Source organism: Pyricularia grisea (genome assembly GCF_004355905.1).
Source record: "Pyricularia grisea strain NI907 chromosome V map unlocalized Pyricularia_grisea_NI907_Scaffold_6, whole genome shotgun sequence".
In the NCBI taxonomy this organism is placed as follows: Eukaryota; Fungi; Ascomycota; class Sordariomycetes; order Magnaporthales; family Pyriculariaceae; genus Pyricularia; species Pyricularia grisea.
The window spans coordinates 1,243,681-1,265,479 of record NW_022156719.1 but is presented as its reverse complement, the minus strand read 5'-3'; the positions used below and the strand labels follow the sequence as shown (position 1 = coordinate 1,265,479).

Here is a 21,799-nt window from a genome sequence, read left to right as displayed (position 1 = left end):
TTACTATTGACTGTCTAATGTGAAAAAGGACGTTTATCTTGATACACATTTCACTAGTTCCCACACCACAGCCTAGTTGGAAATCTTCTGAGCCTTGGTGCCAGGTGAGCTGAGTTCCAGGAGCTTGTCGAACAGAGGAGTTCCGAGACCGGTGACGGGGTCCCAGCCCTCGGTGGCGTTCCACGAAGCGTAGGGAACCTTGGGGGCCGGAAGACCGCTGTAGATCGACTTTCCAGTGCAGCCTTGAGATCCGCCGACGGTGATGCTAATATACGAATTTCATGTCAGCAGGAGGTCTCTTGGTGGGGTTGGGAGTCAATCATTTCCCAAAAGATGGGGTCTTATTCAAAACTTACTCAGTAAGACCTTTGAGGCCAACCTCGTACAGCCAAGGGTTGATCCAGCCCATGGGAGCCTTGCCAGCACTGAGCCTGGCCTCGTTCAGCAGCGAGAAGATGGCTGCGACGCTCGGGCTCGAGGCGCTTGTGCCAGCGACCAGGACGTCCTTGTCGCTGTCGAAAACGTGGTACGCGTAAGCCTGTCCGGCGATGTCCGGGTAGGCCCTTCCGGCGGGGTTGTACAGACCCTTCCACTTGTCGCCCAGGATGCTGAGGTACTTCTCGACGGCCGACTTCTGCCACTCGGGCTGGGGCCAGATGTCGGAGAAGCCACCACCGGCGAGAGCAGCGCCCCTCTCGGGGGCGACGTACCTAGTACCGCCAACAGCAGTGACGTACGGGCAGGCTGCGGGGAAAGCCGGGTCGAAGCGAGTAGTGTTCTTCCCGTCGTTGGTCTGGCAGGCAGATCCAGGGCCCTCATCTCCAGACGAGAAAAAGATGGAAACACCACGGGCACCGAGCTCGCCAAACATGTTGCAGACCTTGATTGCAAACTCGCGAGGAACGGATTGCTCGTTCTCACCGTAAGATGTGGTCAGAGTCTGAGGGAGCTCGTCATCGGGAAGGTTCTTCATGTACTCGAGGAAGTCCAGGTAGGGCTCGTTGGAGCTGTCGTTGGCAACTGGCTGGTCCAAATCGGGGACCAGGGGTCCACGACCGCCTGTGGAGTAGTAGACGATGTTGGTGTTGTATGCAAGTGCAACGCCGTATTGCATGTCAAGGTTTGCCTCTACGGAATCGGCGGTCGAGGTTTGGTTGTTGAGACCGCCGTTGATGGACACAACCGAGAAGTTGGAGCCCAAGGTGTAAGGGGCATAGACCTCCTGGAACTTCTCAAGCTGGGTATAGCGGGCATATTCCTACATTATTAAGAGTCAATAAACAGCTTCGCAGTTATCGTACTTGGGTTGGCTTGTCTCACCTCGAGGTAGCCAGCAATTCCGAAACGCGACTTCGGGTTGCCGGACGACTTGTAGTCGCCAATCTGGTACAGAGCACGCAGGCACTCGGGAGTGATGGTCTTGTTGCATGCGGCAACGTCCAGCTGGCCGGTCGGGACCTCGGCAGCTTGAATGCTACCCTTGGCTTCCTCGACCGACTTGACGATGCTCCTCTTGGGCTTGATCTCACCAAACCTGATAATGGGGGCGACCATGGTGATGTGGTCACGGACGTTGTGGGGCACAGAGTACTCAAGAGCGCGAATCTTCTTGAGGTCGCTGTTGGCGTGGCCGTACACACCAAACTCGGCCTGAAGCAGGGCGCTGGCATTGCGCACCGAGGTGACAATGTTGATCCAGTCGCTATCCTCATGGATCGCCTGGGACGGGATACCGGCGTTCTCGAGCCACTCCATCACGGTCGAGGTCGAGGCCGGATCCGGCTTCATCAGCTCGCGAACTTCCTCGCGCTTGAGGTGCTGACCGTAGCGCTTGCTCAGCGGCGACGAGACGGCGTACATCTCGCGCTCAAAGAGGGCGAGGTTGGGTTGGCGCAGAGCGACCTTGAGGCGGATCTTGGAATCCGGGTCGGCATCTTGGATCTTCTCCCAGCCCTCGGGGACGGTAGGGAGGGACTCGACGACCACGTTGCTGGCGGCAGAGGCCGACAGTGGGAGCACTGTGGCGAGCGCAGCGTAGGCAATGACCTTCTGAAGCATGGTTGCGGCTTGTGCAAGTCAATGCTGGAAGTGTCAAGCTGCTGTTGGAGGGCTATGAATGAGTGAAAGCCGAACAACCAAAGGACAAGGAAGGTGGGAAAGGTAAAGCCTCCACGAGTGAACACCTAGCCGATATGGATGGGATGAGCAGCGGTAACAGAACTGGAGAAGAAGAGACGGGAGACGCGCCAAAATATAGACATCTTGCCTACCGGCCGATAACACCTAGCCCTCCCCGTCCCACCGAGCTCCTTACTGGATGCCCGAATGGATCAACATTTGAAATGACGACTGCGATAAAGCTCAGGATGCGAGCATGGCCCACTTGGCGTCATGACATGGCTAGGTACCTTACCCTTCGAGGTAGGAGGTGCGGGAATTCATTTACCGATTGGGGTACTGTGCACAAAAGGAGGGGTCAGGCCACGGGGATACGGGTATGGTTCCAAAGGTTCCAAGGTTATTCAGTCGGCACCGGCTAAGGTGAAAAGGGCCGAGGAACATGGTCATCGACAGATGGGTTTTTATCTAGTTCTAGTTCAACCAAAAAAAAAAAAAAAAAAGAAAGAAGTATGTAGATTCACAGTTAGGTTCTACAGTTCAGGGTAGATACCTATGAATATCCATATTGGAGAGGGTATATTGCAGTTACAGTAATGGCAACAATTTGTAGTTTTGGCTTGGTTGCATGGTTGCAGGGCAGGGGATCTCTGCCAAGGACGCAAGCCAAGGAGATCGAGAAGCCAAGAGATGCTTGGTCTGGCGCGATAAAGCTTGTCCTCTTCAAGACTTGTGAAGCTCTGCTTGAATAATTTTCCAATTCCTCCCTTTTCTCAGCATCGATTCGAATTGATACTTTTCGCACATGAATAGCATGAATGAACCAGGAGATTAGAAAAGATGCTTTCGGAAATCAAGATGTCACCATCACCCTTGTGCATGTGGAACCCGCTCATAAAATCATCAGACGACCTCATATCACGTATACTGTACATGACAGGCAACAATCGGCATGAAAAAGGGATGGCACCAGTCAGTAACGGAAAGGAACCGGGCAATTACGTGGTAGGAGAATACTCCGGAGAATATGAACAAGTTTTCGCGGCGAGAACGACCGCATCCACCCGCCCACTCCCTGAACTTAATTAACAAGTTCATCACCTACCTAACTAGGAAGCTCCGTAAATGATAAGTGGGAAAAGTGGCAAGGATTTCGTGGCAATCGGCTAATTGGGGACCTTAATAGGGATAAGAGTACTACTACCTTAGGTACCTAGGTGCCTTACCTAGGTAAGGTTTAGGAACCTGTAGCAATTGGCATTGTGATGAACAGGTTCCAAATGAAGCTTACTTCTTGGTACCAAAGTCAACTTTGTTCAACTTGCAGTACTTCGGCAGTTCGTCGCTCTCCCGCAAACTCAAAATACGAACGCTTCAGCAAAGTCAGCAATAAATCCGAGGAGGTGAAACTTTGACGGTTGCGAGGTGCCTTGATAAGAATTTGAAGTTGCGGAGATTTGTTTTTTTTTTTTTTTTTTTTTTTTTTTTTTTTTTTTTTTTTTCCCTCCGCCCTCTTACTGCATGCTGCAGTCGTGGCTTCCTGCTTTGACAACTTTGCATTCGATTCTTTTCGCCTCAGAGCAGACTAGAGCAAAATGGCTACTAGGGAGCCATGGTTGCCTGTGCATCCTCTTCTTCATCATCCCGTATGCCTCCCATGCCGCTGAAGTACAATAGTGACTATCAAAAATCAAGCAGACAGGTTGTCGAGGTTTTTCATTTACAAGAGCCTTGTATTGCATTTCTTAATCCATTCCTCAATCGCAAAGCTTCAGACCGTTTGTGTTTGACTTTTAATCACTTGAATCCGGGCAGCAGCCACAACGACTTCAATGGATCGCCACCTGCACATGCTTCACAAGCGCACTGCAAGGCAGACAACCCATGGCGGTTCAAAAACCTCTAAATCCAGCAATAGTAGCAACATTGTTTCCGACGTAAATGTGCCGCAGACAAGTCTCCGGGAGCGTCTGGCTCGTTTTAGCAATGAGCAAAAGAAGGACCCAAACAAGGCTGTTGAGACCATCTCCCATGACAGCGACCCCACCACGGCCTTCTTTAATCGTCTCAAGCGTCCTGTTCCCGCGCACGAGGATGGCGCACCTCGGCAGCAAAAGAGGGCCAGGCGGCCATACGAACAAGATACGAGCAGCTCGCCAATATTTGTTGCAAGGGAGACCGCAAACCATCATCAGAAACGGAGGCCAGTGGCTGGGGCAATTGAAGGTACCGAAGATTTGTCGCTACTAGTTAGCGATTGCCACTGACAATGGTCGCATGTTATCTTTCAAGCGACATATGCCGTGAAAGCAGATGAGCTCGAGCGGGCCACCAACGAGAAGCTCGATCAGGCCCGAGACCATCTCAAAACGCAGATTGAGGATATGAAGCAGCAGGAAGGTCACTTTGTCGACGAGCTCAAGGCTCGACAGCAACTGATTGTAACCCCTCTGTACGACCTCAAGTTTGCATCCGGCTCCCGCATGGAAAGGAACCTCGGCCGGATCGTCGCCGATTTTCGGGCGGAGAAGAAGACTGTAGAGAAGGCGGTTTCAGGCCTTTGGGATGAGTGGGATAATCTCAACATCCAGATCAGGCAACTCTGCGACCGTATTGTCACAGCCGACGATAATTCACAGGACGAGGACCTCGATAGCAAGGTTCATGATGTGTTAGAAGCTGCTTCCAAGGAGTTGGAAGACTTTGGCGCAGAGGCTAAAAAGGAATTGGAAAAGGCTGAAAAAGTTTGTACCGCAAGCAATTTCTTTTCGTACAGTTTCTGGTTCTGATACTGACATCTGTCCAAACAGGACGCTGAAAAGCAAAGGCGGAAGTTGAGGGAGTTGTGGATTGAAGAGAAGGCAAGAGAATATGACAATGCTCACAGCAGGAAGCTCAAGTTCCGCTAGTGTGCTATGAGGGCAAGACTCCAAGCACGAGATGCTGGCAATAAAAAACCAGAGTTTGCACTCTGTTTGGGGAGGACCGGTCAAAGGGTTGACGCTCGATATGATGAACGTAAACTGGCGATATTGGAGGAACGCTACATTCTTCAAGATGATTGCTTTGCTGACACCCATTTGGAAGATGATCTTAACCCATTTAGCTTCACCTCAGATTTTGCTATGAATTGTCTACTCTAGACCAGGATTGTTATTTACTTTGAGCTTCCCCATAAGCACCCGACCTTGTGCCGACATGTCTAGAAAAACGTAAGTGAAAATGTTGTGCTGTTTTGAGCGACGCAGAATACCGCCCAAGCCTTGAACTCCGTTTCCTCTTTTATGATAACGCCAAATAGAACCCTCATGATCCCGACGCCGAATATTTTTTCGTTTGAAAAGGTCGTCAATATTTCATGAGACAGAAAAGGAAGAAAAAGAAAGAAAGAAAAGAAAAGAAGATTATGGCTGCTTTACTGCTCCTCGGGCACGACAACTCCCCACTCGTGCTGAACTTTGCCGTACATGATGTCCTTGAGCCACTGCTTCAGCTGCGAGGTGTACTTGCCACCCTGGCCTTCTTCGCCCATGGGGATTGTGACATCCTTGCCGCGGTGGTGGATCAAGGAGATGGGGCAGACAAAGTACTGTTGTCGGGCGGTGTAAAGTCAGTAATGATTCGGGCCAGATGATTGATTGTAAAGAACGGATCAGGCAGGGGAAGCAAAAGCAAGATGGTATCCCTAGACTTACAGCAGTTCCAGACGCAAACGACTCGACGATGCGACCCTCGGCATAGGCCTCAAAGACCTCGTCGATGGTGTAGCGGCGCTCAACGACGTCCATCTCGTCTCCGAGCCTCGACCTTGCCAGCTCCAGGACGCTCATGCGTGTGACGCCACCGAGGATGACCCTGTCGTCGAGCGGGGCGGTGATCATCTCAAGGCGACCCGTCTGCTTGTTCTTCATGATGACAAAGAAGTTGCTCGCCCCGGCCTCGGTGCAGTAACCCTCGGGCCCGTACAGCCACAGGATCTGGTGGTAACCCCTGGACTTGGCCTCCCTGGTGGCCAGGAGCGAGGGGCCGTAGTTGGCACCGACCTTGGCGTAGCCGAAGCCGCCAGCCCAGGCGCGCACCATGTCCTCGGGCGAGGTGTGCAGGCGCATGCCGCCGGGGGGAGAATCCATCTTGGGGAAGTAGGAGGCGGTGATGAAGAGCATGGCCTGTTTGGGTGCCTGCACGCCCAGCTGGGACTGGGTGCCGATCATGGTGGGGCGGAGGTACAGAAGCGTGCCGGGCCTCTCGCGCGGCAGCCACTTGGGACCGTCTACGGCCATGAGGGCGATGATGAGACGCTCGAGGGCCTCGGGTGGGAAGGATGGGAGGGCGATGCGCGTCGACGACATGAGCATGCGGTTTGCGTTGCGGTCCGGGCGGAACAGGCGCAGCTTGCCGTCGTAGCCGCGGTAGGCCTTGAGGCCCTCGAAGCACTCGGTGGCGTAGTGGAGGACCGAGGCCGTGGGCATGAGGCTGAGGGGTCCATAGGGCTTGATCGTCGGAGCGGACCAGCCCGTGGAAGCGTCCCACGTCGCCGTAACCATGTGGTCGGTGCAGATGGTCTCGGAGGCGACGCCTGCCGCGTCGTAGTCCGGCAGGGTCTTGGGGCTGGTGGTGAGGTTGTAGATGAGCTTGGACGCGTCGAGCTCCTGGTACTCGGAGGCCTGTGGCGTAGTCTTGTGACTGATGGCTGCGGCGGTCAGGTTGGTGTCTGGCCCGCCCTTGGTGAAGATGGGCTCAGGTGTGCCGGGGCTGACCGGTGAGATGGCAGCTGGAGGAGCCATTGCTGTGCTTTTTTATTTTTATTTTATTTTTAAAAATTATGTTGTTATGTGTTTTTCTACCAGAGAAAAAGGAAAAGTTGAGAAGGGTTGCGATGTTTTTTTTTCAGGTAGATAGGTGGGCAGAGGCAGCAAAAGGTAGGGTAATAAGTATCCCAAAGCCAACTATGTGACCCAGAAAGATAAAGCTGGCGGTAGACAGGTAGAAACAAGTTGCTATTTCTGGAATGTAGGTAGGGGTTGTTCTTGGTTGTTCTTGGTTGTTCTTGGTCGTTCTTGGTATGCAAATGGCGACCTGCTTTTGAAACACAGTAGATCTTTCGTTCAACACGTGTCGCAGTGTGTAAAGAAACGATGCTTGAGAATATTTATAGGTTTTGTAGGTTACAGATAAGGAAAGTAGCAAACAATAACGAAAAAGAATTATAGGAGAGAAGAAGAGTTAGGATCAAGACGCGAAGCCAACTTTTTTAAACAACCGCTTGTCTTAGACAACCCCACGTACGGTCCAAGCCAAGTAAGTTCCAAAAAAAAAAAAAAAAAAAAAAAAAAAAAAAAGTCAGTCATGCATGAGCCGCTCGCAACGCTCTTTAGACCCGCAGGTTTTACGCCCTTTCGGTTAGATAGTTTGCAGAAAGTGCAGCAACGATGTCTTGCTCGGAACAATGGCGGGGCACGCCCTTTGAAGTCAGGTTCCTTGTTGGGGGCAGGTGACTCAATTGACCAATTGCAATGTGAAAATTCGCCCGACAACAGAACCTATCCCAGTTCAACTTGCATGCCACCCATCCGTAGGGCGGTAATGACATAGATAGGGTAAGATGCCAAGAAAAAAAAATCCGTCTCTCTCTCTCTCTCGCCTCCACGCCACAACAGAAATTTTTTCTCTCTCTTGGTTTTTGCCCAATCATGGAATTGGCCCCCTTGTCGAAGATGGCATAAAGTGGAACATGTCCTCTTTCAAAAAGAGCCTTATGATTAAACAATATGAGTGGATTCGGGATAAAAAAAAAAACGTAACATTCCAGACAGACGGCGGCCGGGATTGGGATTGTTTCCGCATTTAGATGGATACCACACTCGTTTTGCATATCTTTCTATTACCTGCCAACCCAACCCTTTTGCTGGGGGGTTGCATCCGATCTTCGATCTGTCACCACCCCCTTTCATTTGTTTCGACTCGGGTTTCTCGGGTCAATCGTACCAACAAATGACCTGACTCTCCAATTGAAACGGCACCGAGTCCATGGTGACACCTATTGTATAGTTATGCTGCGCAGTATTTCGTAGCGTAATTACTACTTAAGAGCAAAATGACGAGAGAATTACGAGTCAATAGGTAAAAGTAGGTAGGTATCAAATGCAGCGCATCATAAACAGTTTGTTATCACTAAAGTCAGTTCTCTCCTTTTTTTCCATTGTCTCCATCTTTTCTGTAACACATTCAACAGCTCAATGGCAACATTTCAATGATAAGCAAAGCCTAGAAAGCACCTGCCTACAAAAGCCGAGTTATCCCACCAAAAGGTTGCCGAGTCTTACACAGAACGGCGGCCAGTAGCGGCGGGCGGAAAAAGTCCAATCGGTAGACTGCCGAGGCTAGCCGACAATTGCCATTGTTCCTTCGAGAGTGAGAAAAAAGAAAGAAAAAAAAAAACACCCCCGGCCCTTGCATGGAAACTCCCCGCCAAGATTTGCGCAATCCTTCTTTCCTATCGGTTCGACAAATCATGAACGTTTCACCATTGCGTGACGTAGTGGAAGATGCGTCGCGTGACTGTCCAGAAAAAAAAAGACAAAAATTAATTAATGAAAGGAAAGATAATGATAACCAGAGGCAAACCCAAATAAATTCACTCGTCGGTGTATCGGCATATAGGCACACACACCTACCTATCTATCTGGGTACCCTACGGTTTAGCAATTATACCTGTTGTGTTATGCCTGTCGCCTTGGCCAGGCCGTAGTTGTTTCCAGCGGCATCTGCTGCATTAAGAACAGGTTAGATGTTATCGCCAAGGCTGAAACTACGGTGTACTGGTAGCTCAAATTCGTCAAAGGCCGAACCAAAACCGGCGCGCATATCGCCAGCCCACGTGGGGAAATACTCACCAGGCCACGGTAGCAATTACCCGTTGACCAGCTATTCATTCCTGGGGATTCTTTTATTCCATTCATAAATCTGTCACGAGGGTGGGGGCACCATCGACCCCTTTTAGTTGTTTGTGTCATTAAGTAATTATTTATCTTCCTTGGGTAATAGCTCCATTTCCTGTGCCCAATAACGCATGTTGAAAAACGTCAACCGGTGGGAAATTAGTCGTGTGAATAACCCAAACCTCGTAACCGACTAACTGGAAGTTGAAAGCCCAAAACGTTGGTCATGACTACCCCGTCAATTTCAATGAAACGTCAGCCGAACTTGGCCAGTTCAACCAAACCTCAAGAGGAAGCTCCTTGGGCCTCCCTCAGTCTCTGTTCCTCTTCCATCACCTCCCTCCTTCGGTGCGCCTCCTCAACGTTAGCCTTCTCGCCCTTGGCCCTTTGCCGCGCCTCGTAGAGATCCCGACTCTTGAGGATACGCTGCACGATGGTTGCCGCGTTGACGTCGCTAAAGCCGTGCGATCCTATTTCCTTGTAGATGCCCATCTCCTTTGGTGCTGTGTACGGGTCGTACGTGAGCGGCATGAACGATGTCGGGCCGTGATACACCGCATCTGGCGTACCCCATGGGAGAGACGTGAGGTAAGACTTGGTTGGGGTGAAGGGGGCGCCGAAGACGACGGCGTTGATATACTGTTTTTGTTTCATTTGTTACTTGTTAGCTGCTATCCCTTCCGTGTTCGAACGACTTTCAACTTGTGAGCACCGGTCTTTCCCCCCTTACCTTGCACTGCAAAACACACAGACCACGCTCGAAGATGTTCATGATAGGGTAGTTGACGCCCTTCCAGTGGTTGATGACATCGTCGTCATGAATACCAGCAACCACGTAGGCGGGCGGGTAGTCAGCTCCCTTACCGCGGCGCTCTTCAACAGCCTGTTGCGAATACCACCCCTGCTCTCTGGCGAGATCCTCCTCAGTCTTGACCACCATACGCAGGAACTCGATATGCCCGCTGGAGAACAGATCGAAACCGCCGTCAACGTAGACAACCCTCTGACCTGGCCTCGGTCCGGGGGCCTTGAACAGCTCCCGGAAAGAGCCCTTTTCCTCTGACTTGTCGTCCTGCTTGGCCTCGGTCGACGCAGTCCAGAACCAAACATCGACGCCAGGTTTCCTGGCCGTCTCGTCCGTGGCATACAGCTCGATGCGCTTCATCATGTCAAGGCCCCGCGCATCCCTTTCGGTGTCGGTCCCGTCGCCCTCGGTACCAGCAAGCATGGCCTTGAGCGACTTGATGAAGTGGGTACGCGTGCACAGCAGCATGCGACCGACCAGGTCAGTGGTGGAGATGCTCGGCGTGCGCTTGACCACCTTGAACCTCCCGGCTTCCTTGACGAAGCGATAGCAGTCCTCGCCGTTGGAGTCGGACGTAATGTCGTCGCCGTGCACGACGTACTTGCAGCCATAGTGCGTGATCCAGACGAGGTCCGTCACGTAAGGCGCGTTGGGGACAGACGCTGTCACCCACCTGCATGCATCGACAGCGGCGATTCTGCAGTTGTGGGGATCCCAGACGAGATAGGGTCAGTTGCGTGCTGGTGGTTATGACAGGGAAAGATGGGGAAAGATGGGTCCTTTAGACAGTCAAATCAAAAGGGAACAGTGACAAAAAATTCCCCGTACCGTTCCTCCATCGACATGACGGTTGGTCCCTTGTTCTCCATGATGGCTTCGTCAGAGTGCACACCAATGTAGAGCTCATCACCCAGTAGACGGGCTTGGACGATAGCGCCGGCATGTCCTGTAGCATTGCGCTCATCGTCTCATGTCAGCCAACGTCGCTCGCGTTCCTGCATTTTCTGCTGTGGGTACGGCGAAAGGAGACGAGACTGAAAGGTCTCATCCGAAGATGAAATCCCAGAAGAAGGGGAGGAAAGGAGCAAATTGCCCATTTCCACATTGCACCTACCGTGGTGGAAAAAATCGAAACATCCATCAATCCAAATCCGATTTTCTAGAAGTTCAGGGGCTGGTTCCCCAGGAGGGAGCTGGTCGTTTAGAGAGGTCATTATTTTGATGAAAGGGGTGTGTGAAGTTCGTTCCCGGTGTGGCGGTAAGACACTGTAGGGACACTTTGGAGGATGGAAGGATTGAATTCTGACGTCGTACTGCCGTGGTTTGAATTGGGTTTGTCTGAGCTTGCTGCGTGATGTTCTGCCCCACGGACCCGGAGGAGAAATTGCCGACTGCGATGAGTTTATATACCTCCAGATGAAGCACTTGTGTTGCTCAACAGTCGAGACTGAACAAGGTACGCAATAATCCAAGGCAGGTAGGAATTTAATACATTGTTCTAGTCACGGTTAGGTAGGTAAGGTAGCCGACTGAGGTACGGAAGTACATTCAACTGCATACAATCACCGCCTCGTGCGAATCGGGCAACGCTGGGTCTGGTGCGCGACTGCTGCAGTTCATCAGCGGGATGACATCTGGCAGAAAAGAGCAGGTGCCCCTCGATAGGTCGGCCCACTAAATTAGCATGCCTGCAAGTATGATGGCTCTGTTGGTTCCTTTCTGCCGATCAAAGTCCCCTGATCCATTATTTTCAACCAAACCCAACAAGCGGGACGGGGCGAACAAAAAGACGTGAGGAACCTATTTGTAGAAGTACTTCAATGCCTACTTTTAGGTACATACATATGTTGAGTAGAGTCAGTCAATGGAAGATCCGAGGCAGACGTACACCCATATTATACGTTTGAAATAATGTTACGTCTGCTGGTACATTCCTCCAACAATGAAAGGTAAAAGCATGTGCGCTAGGACTTGGGCAGTATGCAAGGTCACATTGGGCAATGCCATTCGTGTGAAGCACGTGTCCAGGGCTTGATGGGGGGGTTTTTCTTTTTGTCCATTGACCGACAACCTTGATTCAAGCATGTGAAGAATGGATATGCAGCGGAAGGCGACATAAAGGAACAGCACACGGCCGCACAGCTTGACAGGTTTGTAATGTAATCTGTTCCGGAGCTATAGACAGCAATAGGTATATATAGTAAGATCGGGGACCACCTCTACTATATCTGGCGACCGACATCCTACCTGTGCTTGAGTAATTAATTGCAAGCAAGACTTCTAAATATATTTTATTTGCCGAGAAAAAAAAAACCTCCGTCAGGCGATCGTCATTACCTTTTGTCAGTGCTGTATGCTGTGAAATTTTTTCAAATTTTTTTTTTTTTAAAAAAAGTTCTTTTAAATTCTTCTGGCAGGGTACGGCAATGCCCGCTCAACCCTACTGTACATTGACATTGATGACCCATACGTGCTCTCTTCCGAGTTAGACTCAATTATGGCACCTGTCAATGCGGTGACTCCGAATGTCCGGTTTCAGGCCGATCTATCTCTTCCCCATCGTCATGTCCATTATGCTGTTCCTCATACAACCATGCCTAATGTGCGTGGGTGGCTTGCAGTTAGGCATGGTGGCATAGGTAGTTACTCGCCTTGAATTCCTGTTTGAGCCCAAGGCAAAAACACCTGCCAGAAATGGAGAAATGGTCGTTATCGTATCGTGTCGTGCCGTATCCTGTCCCGCTGCCACCTCGTCACAAGCAGGTACGGAGTATACGAATACTAAGCTTGCAAGGTAGGTAGTGACTTAGGCCTGTACACAGTGGTCCCTAGGCAGGTAGGGTAAGGTAGGGAATGTCTGATGTAGGGTAACATCTGAATCGCTAATGTCCGGGAACAACGGCTGTGACGCCCAGGGATATACCCAAAAACTTGGGTGCATCGGCAATGCCCATGGCCCAAAACCTTTCCATAACAATGTGGTATATGACTGATTTAGAAATGACACTTAACCGTTTTCTGTTATATTTGCAGCCAAAATATCACACTACAAAGTTCTTGTTTCTTTTTTTTTTCTTTTTTTTTTCCTCAACCACAATTTTGTTCATGTCATCCTACTCAGCTGTACACCTGCCTCCTAACCATTCAGCCCCACAAACCCGACATCTACCCGCTTTACGTGCTAGAATCTAATTACAGTACGCTTCTACCGGTAACCGTGCTGTGAAATTAGCTATATTCACCAATCAGAAGGCGCTAAGGCCTGCTCGCTAGGGGCTTGCATCCGGCATTTGTACCGTGACGAAAAAAATAAAAAATAACGAGACATGCATAAGAGTACCGGTTCACTCTCGACCTTTCCCCAGATTCAAAATGCCTACTCCAATCCCCCACCCGCCACCTCGCTAGCAAACAACGACAGAGCCCAGCAACAACAACAACAAAATACACAGACGCACACGCGCAGTCGCAGCAATAGCATAACGAGCAGGTTCCTAAGACCCACTACCAGTTCAGGCGATCAACAACAACAACAGCAGCAGCAGCAGCAGCAGCCGAAGGTCACCCTTTACCCAAGCCCTCCTCCCGAAACCCCACGCCTCGGCGGCGTGCTCGCCAAGGAACGCAGGCCCTCTTTCGGCCGCAAGTCGTCCTTCTCGAGACTGCGCCGCAGCAGCTCTGCCTCGAATGTCGCTGCGGCCGCCGCCAAAGAGCCTCCTGGACGTCAGGGCAAGCTTCGCGTAACCACCGATCACTCTGCTCCCCCGCTGCCCGACATTAATACGTCGCGGTACTCTCGCCTCGACAGTTCTCAGGAATCTTATTTCTACCTTCAGTCGCCACCGCTTTCGGCCGATTCCTTCTCCAAGATGTTGTCGCGGACGACTACAAACAATGGCGGGCAGATGGCCCCGCCACCAGGCCCGACCTCGGGTCAGACGGACTCTTATAGTATGGTTTACCAGCATATACAAGAGACAGCCAACAAAAGGATTTCTACATTAGATTATCTGCGAAAAGCGTATGTATCCACGGCCGTTACCCTCCCCTTACCCAAACAGATACCTGATTGCAGTTACTGACAGACTCCCGTCCTACCACAGACACGAAGGGCGCGTTTACTGGTTCAACACGCTACTCTTCGACAAGCCCGACCTAGCGCGCATGCCATACTTTGATAGCCGCAAACTCGCTCGTCGCGCAACAAATTACCTTTTGCTTGGCCTCTCCCTTCCCGCCGTCGTCGATCTCAACAGCTCGACCCCACTCGAGTTTCTCCGCAGTCTAAACATACTCCTCGGCGAGTTCGAGACCTTTCAGACTCTTCACTCTGAGTCGGGCACCGCCGCTTCGTCCCTCTCCCGCGCCCGCATTCCCAACATGTTCCGCCGTGGCGCTCAGTCCTCTAAAACTCGCCGGACCTCTGGCGCCAACGACCTTGGCATTGCTGGCCTTGACCAATCCGAGTCCAACGGCGGTCCGCTCACAGGAAATCCTCTGGACGGCGGATCATCAGCCGGCGGCGATACTCCTGCGTTATCCTTCGCCGCCAGTGATACGGACCTGCTGCCCGGCGAGGAGTACACACACCTCCTCACGCCATCGCTGCCCTTCGACCCGGACTTCTTTGAGACATTTGCAACGCTCTGCGATGTCCTGATAGACTGCTACAGGCGCCTGCTGACGCTGCTCTCGTCGCCCAGGGACTGCAACGCACAGATCGCGGAGCTCTTCACCAAGGCCGACGCCAGGGTGCGCAAGATCATCATCCAGGGTGCTGTCAAGGAGTTTGAGGACACGAGCCGCGCAGGAGTTAAAAACGAGGTCGCCAACGTGGGCAAGGTCGTTCTCGGCTCGCTAATGTGAAAACTGCATGTAATCTTTATTTATTTCTTTCTTTTGTTTTTCCCCACTCTACTTGATTGCATTTTCAAGCCTACTTTTCCCTATATTGTATAAAAGACCGAGGGCAAGCGCAGGCATTTTAGGAACGGCACACGTTTTGGCTTTTGTTTTTCTTGGTTCACTGGCACGGAGTTGATTCATGGCACTAATTGGAAGACGAGGATATCATCGTCCTTGTAGCTTGATACCACTTTAACGAGAATTTGTTTAATATAAAAGTTGATGGCATGATAAAAATGGGCAGTCAAGCACTAGAACACTGGCCAACCAGGGCACACGGGTATGTTTTTATGGGTTCACATTATTTAAACTATGTAGACATTACATCACATCTATGTTTCATCACGGTATCAGTTTCGTGAAGTGATGGTGTGGTGCATGTGTAAACATAGGTGTGATGAAAACTCTACTTTATTATAGGTAACTAGGGCAGCTAAATGGGTGGCGGAACAAATTGCCATGTATTAAAATGTTCATCAGAAACCATAACGCATATTTGGATCATCACAAGGGTGCACACCTGTTTAGGGCGGCCCCGTCAGTGCTTGACTCTAATATATGTGTTCATCATCTGAACATGAAGTGAATGAGCCCCCGGACCAACCCTCCAGCAGGTGCTCCTGGGACAAGAAAACCAAACAGACAACAAAGCTTCCCGCGAAGCTTGGAGTTTTAAAATAAAGGGTGAAGTCTTCGGCTTTTCAAGCAACCAGAGAGCAAATCTGCCAAGAATAAACACCCTGCCAAAGGTTTTGAGTCGAACCCCCCTCGCACCAAGAATAAGCCCCATCGTGTTAAACCAAGCCACTCGTTTTCCCCTAAAGGTACTCGGAGCAGTCGAGGTTGAATCGCATAACTTTCAGTAAAACTGACGAAGAACTCCCATGCCAGACTATGGCGTTTCCCATAGACCCAACCTTCCAAGGCAAACTTCCCGCCTTCCCCATTACACCACGACTCCCAACCTCAGTAACCAAATCCCAGCCCATTGCCCGAGACAACCTAACCCAACCACTCGAAGCGCGGACTCATATCTTCGTCCATTGAGAGCGACGAGGGCCGAGGAGAGGCGAAACAAGGCAAGAACTGGGCTAGAAGACCAAGGGAGAGAACGTGGAAACCGTCCGAAAACGGGAGGGTTGGCAATAAAAAGAAACCAAAGAAGACCAGGCGCGAGGGAAAACAGTCGGCAGGGCTAAGCCGCGAGTGCTTTTATGGCGGCGCGTTTCCGCTGATGGTGTCCGGGGACTTTCCCCAAAGCAGATGGTAAATGAGACGATGGGTTTTAGCCATTCATCTCCGTGTTATCTGTGCTTCGATGGCGATCGTTTGGACGAGGGGGAGGACGACTGAGGGGAGGAAAAAAGAGAAGGGGAAGCAAAAGGATGAAATCGATCACAAAATTTTTGCTTTATAACAAGTTTTGCGGGGACATTGCAGGCAACCGCCAGGAAGTGGGGGCCCCAATCGATACGGGTGGGGCGCCATGCAGGTCAAGCTTCGAGTCCTTGAGCTCTTTTGATTGGGTGAAGTTATTTCGAAGACTGGCGGCGCGTTTCCATCACGTCGGTCTGCACGTCGGCTTTCTTGTAGGCAGCAGGACTAAACAATTACTCATTGATCGGGCGTAAAACGACTACTTTATTGCGACCTTGATCTGTTGCGGAAACTAGAACTTTCAGTTTTGTTCATCAATTTTTTGAAAGAAACTTCTGCTTCTGTGATTCGTCTCGCCTCTCCCACGAGGAGAAAAAAAAAAGGCCGACCTTTCTAAAGGCGCGGCGACAACCTCTCGCGTCGAAAACGTCAGCAGCGAAATATCCGCCAACGAGACGTCACATCTTCTCCGCAGCCATGTCGGGCCTATTTGGCGGCGGCGCGGCGGCCGCGCAGCCCAACACGGTCGGCGACCTCAAGAACGACGTGGCGATCGCGAATCCGCCCGAAGACAGCATCTCAGATCTCGCATTCAACCCGAACCAAGCAGACCAGAAGGACTTTCTCGCCGTGTCAAGTTGGGACAAGAAGGTGCGCATCTACGAGGTACTCGGCAACGGCACCGCGGAGGGGAAGCACGCCTACGAGCATGACGGTCCGGTATTTAGCGTCGACTACTACAAGGTATGTTACCAATGATACAGATACACAAAGGAACAAGCCCGCTGGAATCGGGCCAACTATACGGAATCTAGGATTTCAGGGCGCGGTAGGCTGACAATTCACACTTTACGACATTCAGGACGGCACCAAGATCGTGTCGGGCGGCGCAGACAAGCAGGCCAAGGTGTGCGACATGAACACGGGCCAGACGGTGCAGGTGGCGGCGCACGACAAACCTGTGCGGTCGGTGCGGTGGTTCGACAACAACGGCAGCCCGATGGTCATCACGGGCTCGTGGGACAAGACAGTCAAGTACTGGGATATCAGGCAGCAGACACCCGCAGCGACGCTGCAGTGTCAGGAGCGCGTCTACACCATGGATGTCCGCGACAAGCTGCTGGTCATCGGAACGGCGGATCGCTACATCAACGTGGTGAACCTGAACGAGCCTCAAAAGTTCTACAAGACTCTGCAAAGTCCGCTCAAGTGGCAGACGCGTGTGGTTAGCTGCTTCACCGACGCCAACGGTTTTGCTATCGGCAGTATCGAGGGCCGTTGCGCCATTCAATATGTGGAGGACAAGGACTCCAGGTAAGACGTCTCTTTATTTTTGATCGATTCTTGGCAAAGCCAGGGGGAGCTTTGATAGCTGACCTGTTTTACACAGCTCCAACTTCTCATTCAAGTGCCATCGAGATGCGCCACAGGGCAGCGTTACTAGTGTGCACGCCGTCAACGACATCTCATTCCACCCGGTACACGGCACCTTTAGCACGGCCGGTTCCGATGGCACGTTCCACTTCTGGGACAAGGATGCAAAGCACCGTCTCAAGGGCTACCCCAACGTCGGCGGCAGCATCACCGCGACGACCTTTAACAAGAACGGCAACATCTTTGCCTACGCCGTCAGCTACGACTGGGCCAAGGGTTACCAGGGTAACAACAGCACTTATCCCAACAAGGTCATGCTCCATCCCGTTCAGCAGGACGAGTGCAAGCCTCGTCCGTCTGTGAAGAAGCGATGAGAGAACCAATAAAAATACACAAAAACTTGGGGAGACGCCAATGGAGGAGGAGATATGGAGATATATTTATTAGACTTGGGTGTATCTGGGATGACAGAGTCGCCAAGAAGCCGATGAATCGACCAACAAACAGGCCAATGCTCTTGGTCCAATGGTTATTGCCTAGGAAGTAGGTTGTAGGGATAGTATCTGTGATAAAATATGGTCTGGTGGGGCCGAGCCTCCATGTGACAGGAAAGGAAGAGGTCCGACGGGTGTTCGGATGGATCTCGGGATCTGGGGAGAGAGTTGGAAGGCAAACGACCAGTGTGGCCCCTTTTGATTTTCTTTGCGATGGGAGAGTGGAAACGATTAGTTTGACGTACAACGTACTTGGCACAGGGTGGTTTTATCATTTTTTGAGTTTAGCCAAGTTAGATGGGGAAGCGTTCATGATCAATAACGATACCACTTCCAACAGACCACACCCTCGGCTTGATCCCGAAGGCAAAGAGTTCCAGCTGGTAGACTGTTGCTGGCTGTTTGTTTATAGCACTTGAAGGATTGGTATACTATTGCAGTAGACAGATAAAAACAAAGATATGGTAAAAGAAATTGATATTGAGCACCAAAAAACTGTGTTGAGTTTGATGTGGAATTACAAAAACCTAAGAAAAGACCTTTTTTTGCCTGGAAAATAAAAAAGAACATCAGCGGTCTCCAGAGAACGACCAAAGAAAAGAAAACCGCGACCTCATCACACATCAAAAACCATTGGTATAAACCACAAGCCACACGCCACTGAAAAAGGTACCGGCCGCTGCATGAAGAGACTTGCTTCTTCTTCTTCTTTTTCAATCGGTGAATTTGTTCATGCATTTTTCCCATTGCATTTCGCCACAAAGAAAAGGAAAAAAGAAAGTTGAGGAACAATCTCCCGTCTCAATTTCTTCCTTTTTTTTCTTTCTCAAAGGCCAGCCCAGACATTCCTAATCATGGAATCTCCCTCGGTCGACTTGGAAGTCATTGGCTCGTGCACAAACTTGAGCTCGATGCCGTCGATGCCAATGCCCTCGACCTCGGTCAGGGCCGAGAAGACCTTGTCCGGGTGCTGGGCGATGACGCTGATCTCCGGCGCGGGCAGGGGAGCGTCGGGCACCTCTGCGGCGAACAGGGCCGCCGGTCTGTTCGGTGAGAAGTTGTCCGGCAGCAGGGGGACTCGCGGGACGGCGCTGAAGAGGTCCGGCATGGCGGTCGACATGTTGGGCAGCACGGTGAAGTCCAAAGTTGAAGGGGATGACGACCTCGCCGTCGCGAGGCTGGCGCCCTGGGATGGGCTGCTGTGGAAGAAGGACTGCATGAGGGGGATGGTGCGGTTGGGGTTTGGCTGGACGCGGGCTGGGCCGTGGGTTGTCATCATACCACGGCGTGAGTTCTGTTGTTGGTATGTTAGTATGAGATTTTTGAATACGAGGTTTTGTTTTCCTGTTACTGTTTTCTTCTGTAGAAAGCATAAGAAAAAAAAAAGGTTGTAATTACATACCTCGTGATCACTACTCCTGCCGTCGGCGCTCAGCTCGTGTGCAAGGGAGGCAGATGCCTTGGAAGCTCCCGAGGCCATGCTGGTAGGCCTGACAACTGACGGGCTGGCCGTCAAGCGGGTAAACTTTGCCATGGACGTGACTCTAGTCATTTTGAATCTTGTATTTGTATGGATTGTTTTGATAGGATAATTGTTGTAGGATCAACAAAGATCAGGTTGTTGTTGTTGTTCTTGTTGAACCAGGTATGAGAAAGGTAGAGTGTAAGTGTTTTTATTAAAAGCAGTGTAAAAGACAAAAGAGCCGTGCGGGTTAGGTAAACGAAAATGGAGGGTAGGCGACTGTAATAACTTCGAGACGACACAAGAAGGGGACCATGGGACACGCGGGAGATGGGACAATCCCCAAAAAGGAATCAACAAGAACAAGAACGAGGGGGTGTGTGGCACGTTAATGGTACGAAGAATGAGATGGTTACTTTTCCGGATGTCCGGGGATGCTCGACGTGGGTAAACGCGAAATGCAAGAGGGAGGGGGGAAGATCTCTTGGGGGATTCGATGAGAGTTCGGGAGTGGTTTACTATCCTCATGCGGGGAGGAGCTGTGGGCCAATTGGAAGCTGAACTGATTTAATTATGCATCAGGCTATCTTGTGAGCTGATCTTTTTTCTTGTGTTTTCTTTTGTCGGCTGCGGCAAGACTTGCTTGTCTTGGTTTATTTTTTATTTTACTTTTCTCTATGTAAGAGTGAGCAGTCCCACGATTCAAGCATGCAAGGAACAGAGCACAGAAAAAAAAAAAACAGAAAAAAAACAAATGAGAACCTGCCAAGCAATGTGTTTTTGGCTTTGAGACCATCTAGTTTAGTTGGATCTAGCCGGGACCCTTGACACGTCATTTATTCTTTTCCCAGCAGTCGGTCATTTTGACTTGGAAACGAGATGACCATAGCTGGATGGATACGTACAGGTCCTCGGAACAGAAATTAGGTGTTACTTAATGACTAAGGAGAAGAAGGTCTCGAATGCACTGGAATAAATGATTTCTACACTGGAATAATTAGATTGCAGATCGAGCCATGAGGTTTGTGAGGGCGTTTCAACGCTCATACGTTGTCCACCTAGCCTAAAGTGCACCGGGAGTTGTGTTCCTGCTGCTTGAAAGTGGAGACTGCAGTGGGCATCGCCAAGCCCAACCTTATCCAAGCTGTCGTTTGGCGAGGTACCGACACTAGCAAGCGGTAGGTACACACTGTTGAGGGAGCTTGGGCCACCCATCGTTTGAACTGGGTTCCAGTTTCTACCGTGGGCGTGCTGCACTGTACCCTAGCACACTGTTACCCACCAGTCACCAGTGAGCTTTCCCCCAACTCAGGTCCCGGCACCGGAGCTTGACAGGCGGTAAGCAGAGCTTACGAATAACGACAAATGACAGGCAGCCAGCTAAGACAGGGCTGATGTATGCTCCCCCTTGTCTCGTTGGGGTGCAGCGTTGCACCAACAAAAAAGCCCCCTTCCGCGCCCCACTGATCCGCGCTTTCCGCAGGGGAGTTTCATTTCGCTTTTTGGTCCCAAAGATCTGACTTCGATTTGTTGACTGTACCTACTCTAAACCGTTCCTTGCTGAATTGCATTGATGGAATACGAAGGATTCACAGTTGAACCAAAGTAAGAGAAGGGGTCCAGGGGGACCGGGCTCAAATCTTTTCCTTCTCTGGTAGATGCCAAATGTCCTCTTCACCGACAAACTTCGGATGCATCACGGGAGAAGCGAGCAAGAAATGCAACCCACACCTGCAGTCTGCATTACGTATTCCGAACAGCGGTGAATGTCTGCAGAAAACGCAGGTAGACAAAGAAGCAAAGAGATGCCATGAGCAGGCAGACGGGCATTGTGTTTTAGCCATTGGCCTCGATTCATTTCGACACTCATTGGTTACAACTTGGAACCGAGTCCTCGAGTCTGCTTGTCAACATCTTGACATCTAATTCATCCAAGTAAGCAGTCCGAACCTTCTCAAGCTGCCCGTTGCCCAGCACGACATATTGGTGTGTAGCACAAACCCTCGGATATTTTCCGCCGTAAATAAAAATGGTGGTTTGTGACACTCCTTTCCCCCTCCTCTTATCGCCCAATGGGTTCCTTTTCCTTTTCCTTTTCCTTTTCCTTTTCCTTTTCCTTTTCCTTTTGCTCTCAAGCCCCTCGAGCACTGCCGTGTATGATGGCGTCAATTTGCTTTGCTTCTATACATATACATAAGCGTGCCAAGCTGCCGGTGTTTGCTATGATATGACAGTGAGAGACTCTGTCAAGCAAGTTTGCTAGCAGTCGCCTGACAGAGGCTCATTGCCGAAGAATGCAAGTATCCTACGAACCCCGTGCATAAAT

At 50.8% G+C, this 21,799-nt stretch overlaps 7 protein-coding genes across 7 annotated transcripts; 3 read left to right on the top strand and 4 right to left on the bottom strand.

The window, feature by feature from the left end:
* Positions 1 to 7: 7 nt before the first annotated feature.
* On the bottom strand, positions 8 to 2,058 carry PgNI_08321 (uncharacterized protein; the record flags this gene model as incomplete). The annotated part of the gene is made up of 3 exons (XM_031128319.1): positions 8 to 265; positions 357 to 1,258; positions 1,321 to 2,058. The coding sequence occupies 3 exons, from the start codon at positions 2,056 to 2,058 to the stop codon at positions 73 to 75; spliced, it is 1,833 nt and encodes a 610-aa protein (XP_030978712.1). The 3' UTR covers positions 8 to 72.
* A 1,892-nt stretch (positions 2,059 to 3,950) lies between these two features.
* PgNI_08320 (uncharacterized protein) lies at positions 3,951 to 5,231 on the top strand (the record flags this gene model as incomplete). The annotated part of the gene is made up of 3 exons (XM_031128318.1): positions 3,951 to 4,344; positions 4,411 to 4,862; positions 4,929 to 5,231. The coding sequence occupies 3 exons, from the start codon at positions 3,951 to 3,953 to the stop codon at positions 5,025 to 5,027; spliced, it is 945 nt and encodes a 314-aa protein (XP_030978711.1). The 3' UTR covers positions 5,028 to 5,231.
* Positions 5,216 to 7,405, bottom strand: PgNI_08319 (uncharacterized protein). The gene is made up of 2 exons (XM_031128317.1): positions 5,814 to 7,405; positions 5,216 to 5,707 (listed from the first exon to the last, which is right to left on the bottom strand). Exons 1-2 carry the CDS (start codon positions 6,900 to 6,902, stop codon positions 5,534 to 5,536), a joined length of 1,263 nt encoding a protein of 420 aa, XP_030979029.1. The 5' UTR covers positions 6,903 to 7,405; the 3' UTR covers positions 5,216 to 5,533.
* Positions 7,406 to 8,721: 1,316 nt separating this feature from the next.
* Positions 8,722 to 11,756, bottom strand: PgNI_08318 (uncharacterized protein). The gene is made up of 4 exons (XM_031128316.1): positions 10,976 to 11,756; positions 10,690 to 10,807; positions 9,787 to 10,558; positions 8,722 to 9,695 (listed from the first exon to the last, which is right to left on the bottom strand). Exons 1-4 carry the CDS (start codon positions 11,073 to 11,075, stop codon positions 9,342 to 9,344), a joined length of 1,344 nt encoding a protein of 447 aa, XP_030979030.1. The 5' UTR covers positions 11,076 to 11,756; the 3' UTR covers positions 8,722 to 9,341.
* A 1,431-nt stretch (positions 11,757 to 13,187) lies between these two features.
* PgNI_08317 (uncharacterized protein) lies at positions 13,188 to 15,061 on the top strand (the record flags this gene model as incomplete). The annotated part of the gene is made up of 2 exons (XM_031128315.1): positions 13,188 to 13,882; positions 13,965 to 15,061. The coding sequence occupies 2 exons, from the start codon at positions 13,188 to 13,190 to the stop codon at positions 14,725 to 14,727; spliced, it is 1,458 nt and encodes a 485-aa protein (XP_030979025.1). The 3' UTR covers positions 14,728 to 15,061.
* Positions 15,062 to 16,620: 1,559 nt separating this feature from the next.
* On the top strand, positions 16,621 to 17,891 carry PgNI_08316 (uncharacterized protein; the record flags this gene model as incomplete). Its single annotated transcript, XM_031128314.1, has 3 exons — positions 16,621 to 16,887; positions 17,006 to 17,457; positions 17,534 to 17,891. The coding sequence occupies 3 exons, from the start codon at positions 16,621 to 16,623 to the stop codon at positions 17,889 to 17,891; spliced, it is 1,077 nt and encodes a 358-aa protein (XP_030979026.1).
* A 946-nt stretch (positions 17,892 to 18,837) lies between these two features.
* Positions 18,838 to 19,563, bottom strand: PgNI_08315 (uncharacterized protein; the record flags this gene model as incomplete). The annotated part of the gene is made up of 2 exons (XM_031128313.1): positions 18,838 to 19,305; positions 19,414 to 19,563. 2 exons carry the CDS (start codon positions 19,561 to 19,563, stop codon positions 18,838 to 18,840), a joined length of 618 nt encoding a protein of 205 aa, XP_030979027.1.
* Between the last annotated feature and the right edge of the window lie 2,236 nt (positions 19,564 to 21,799).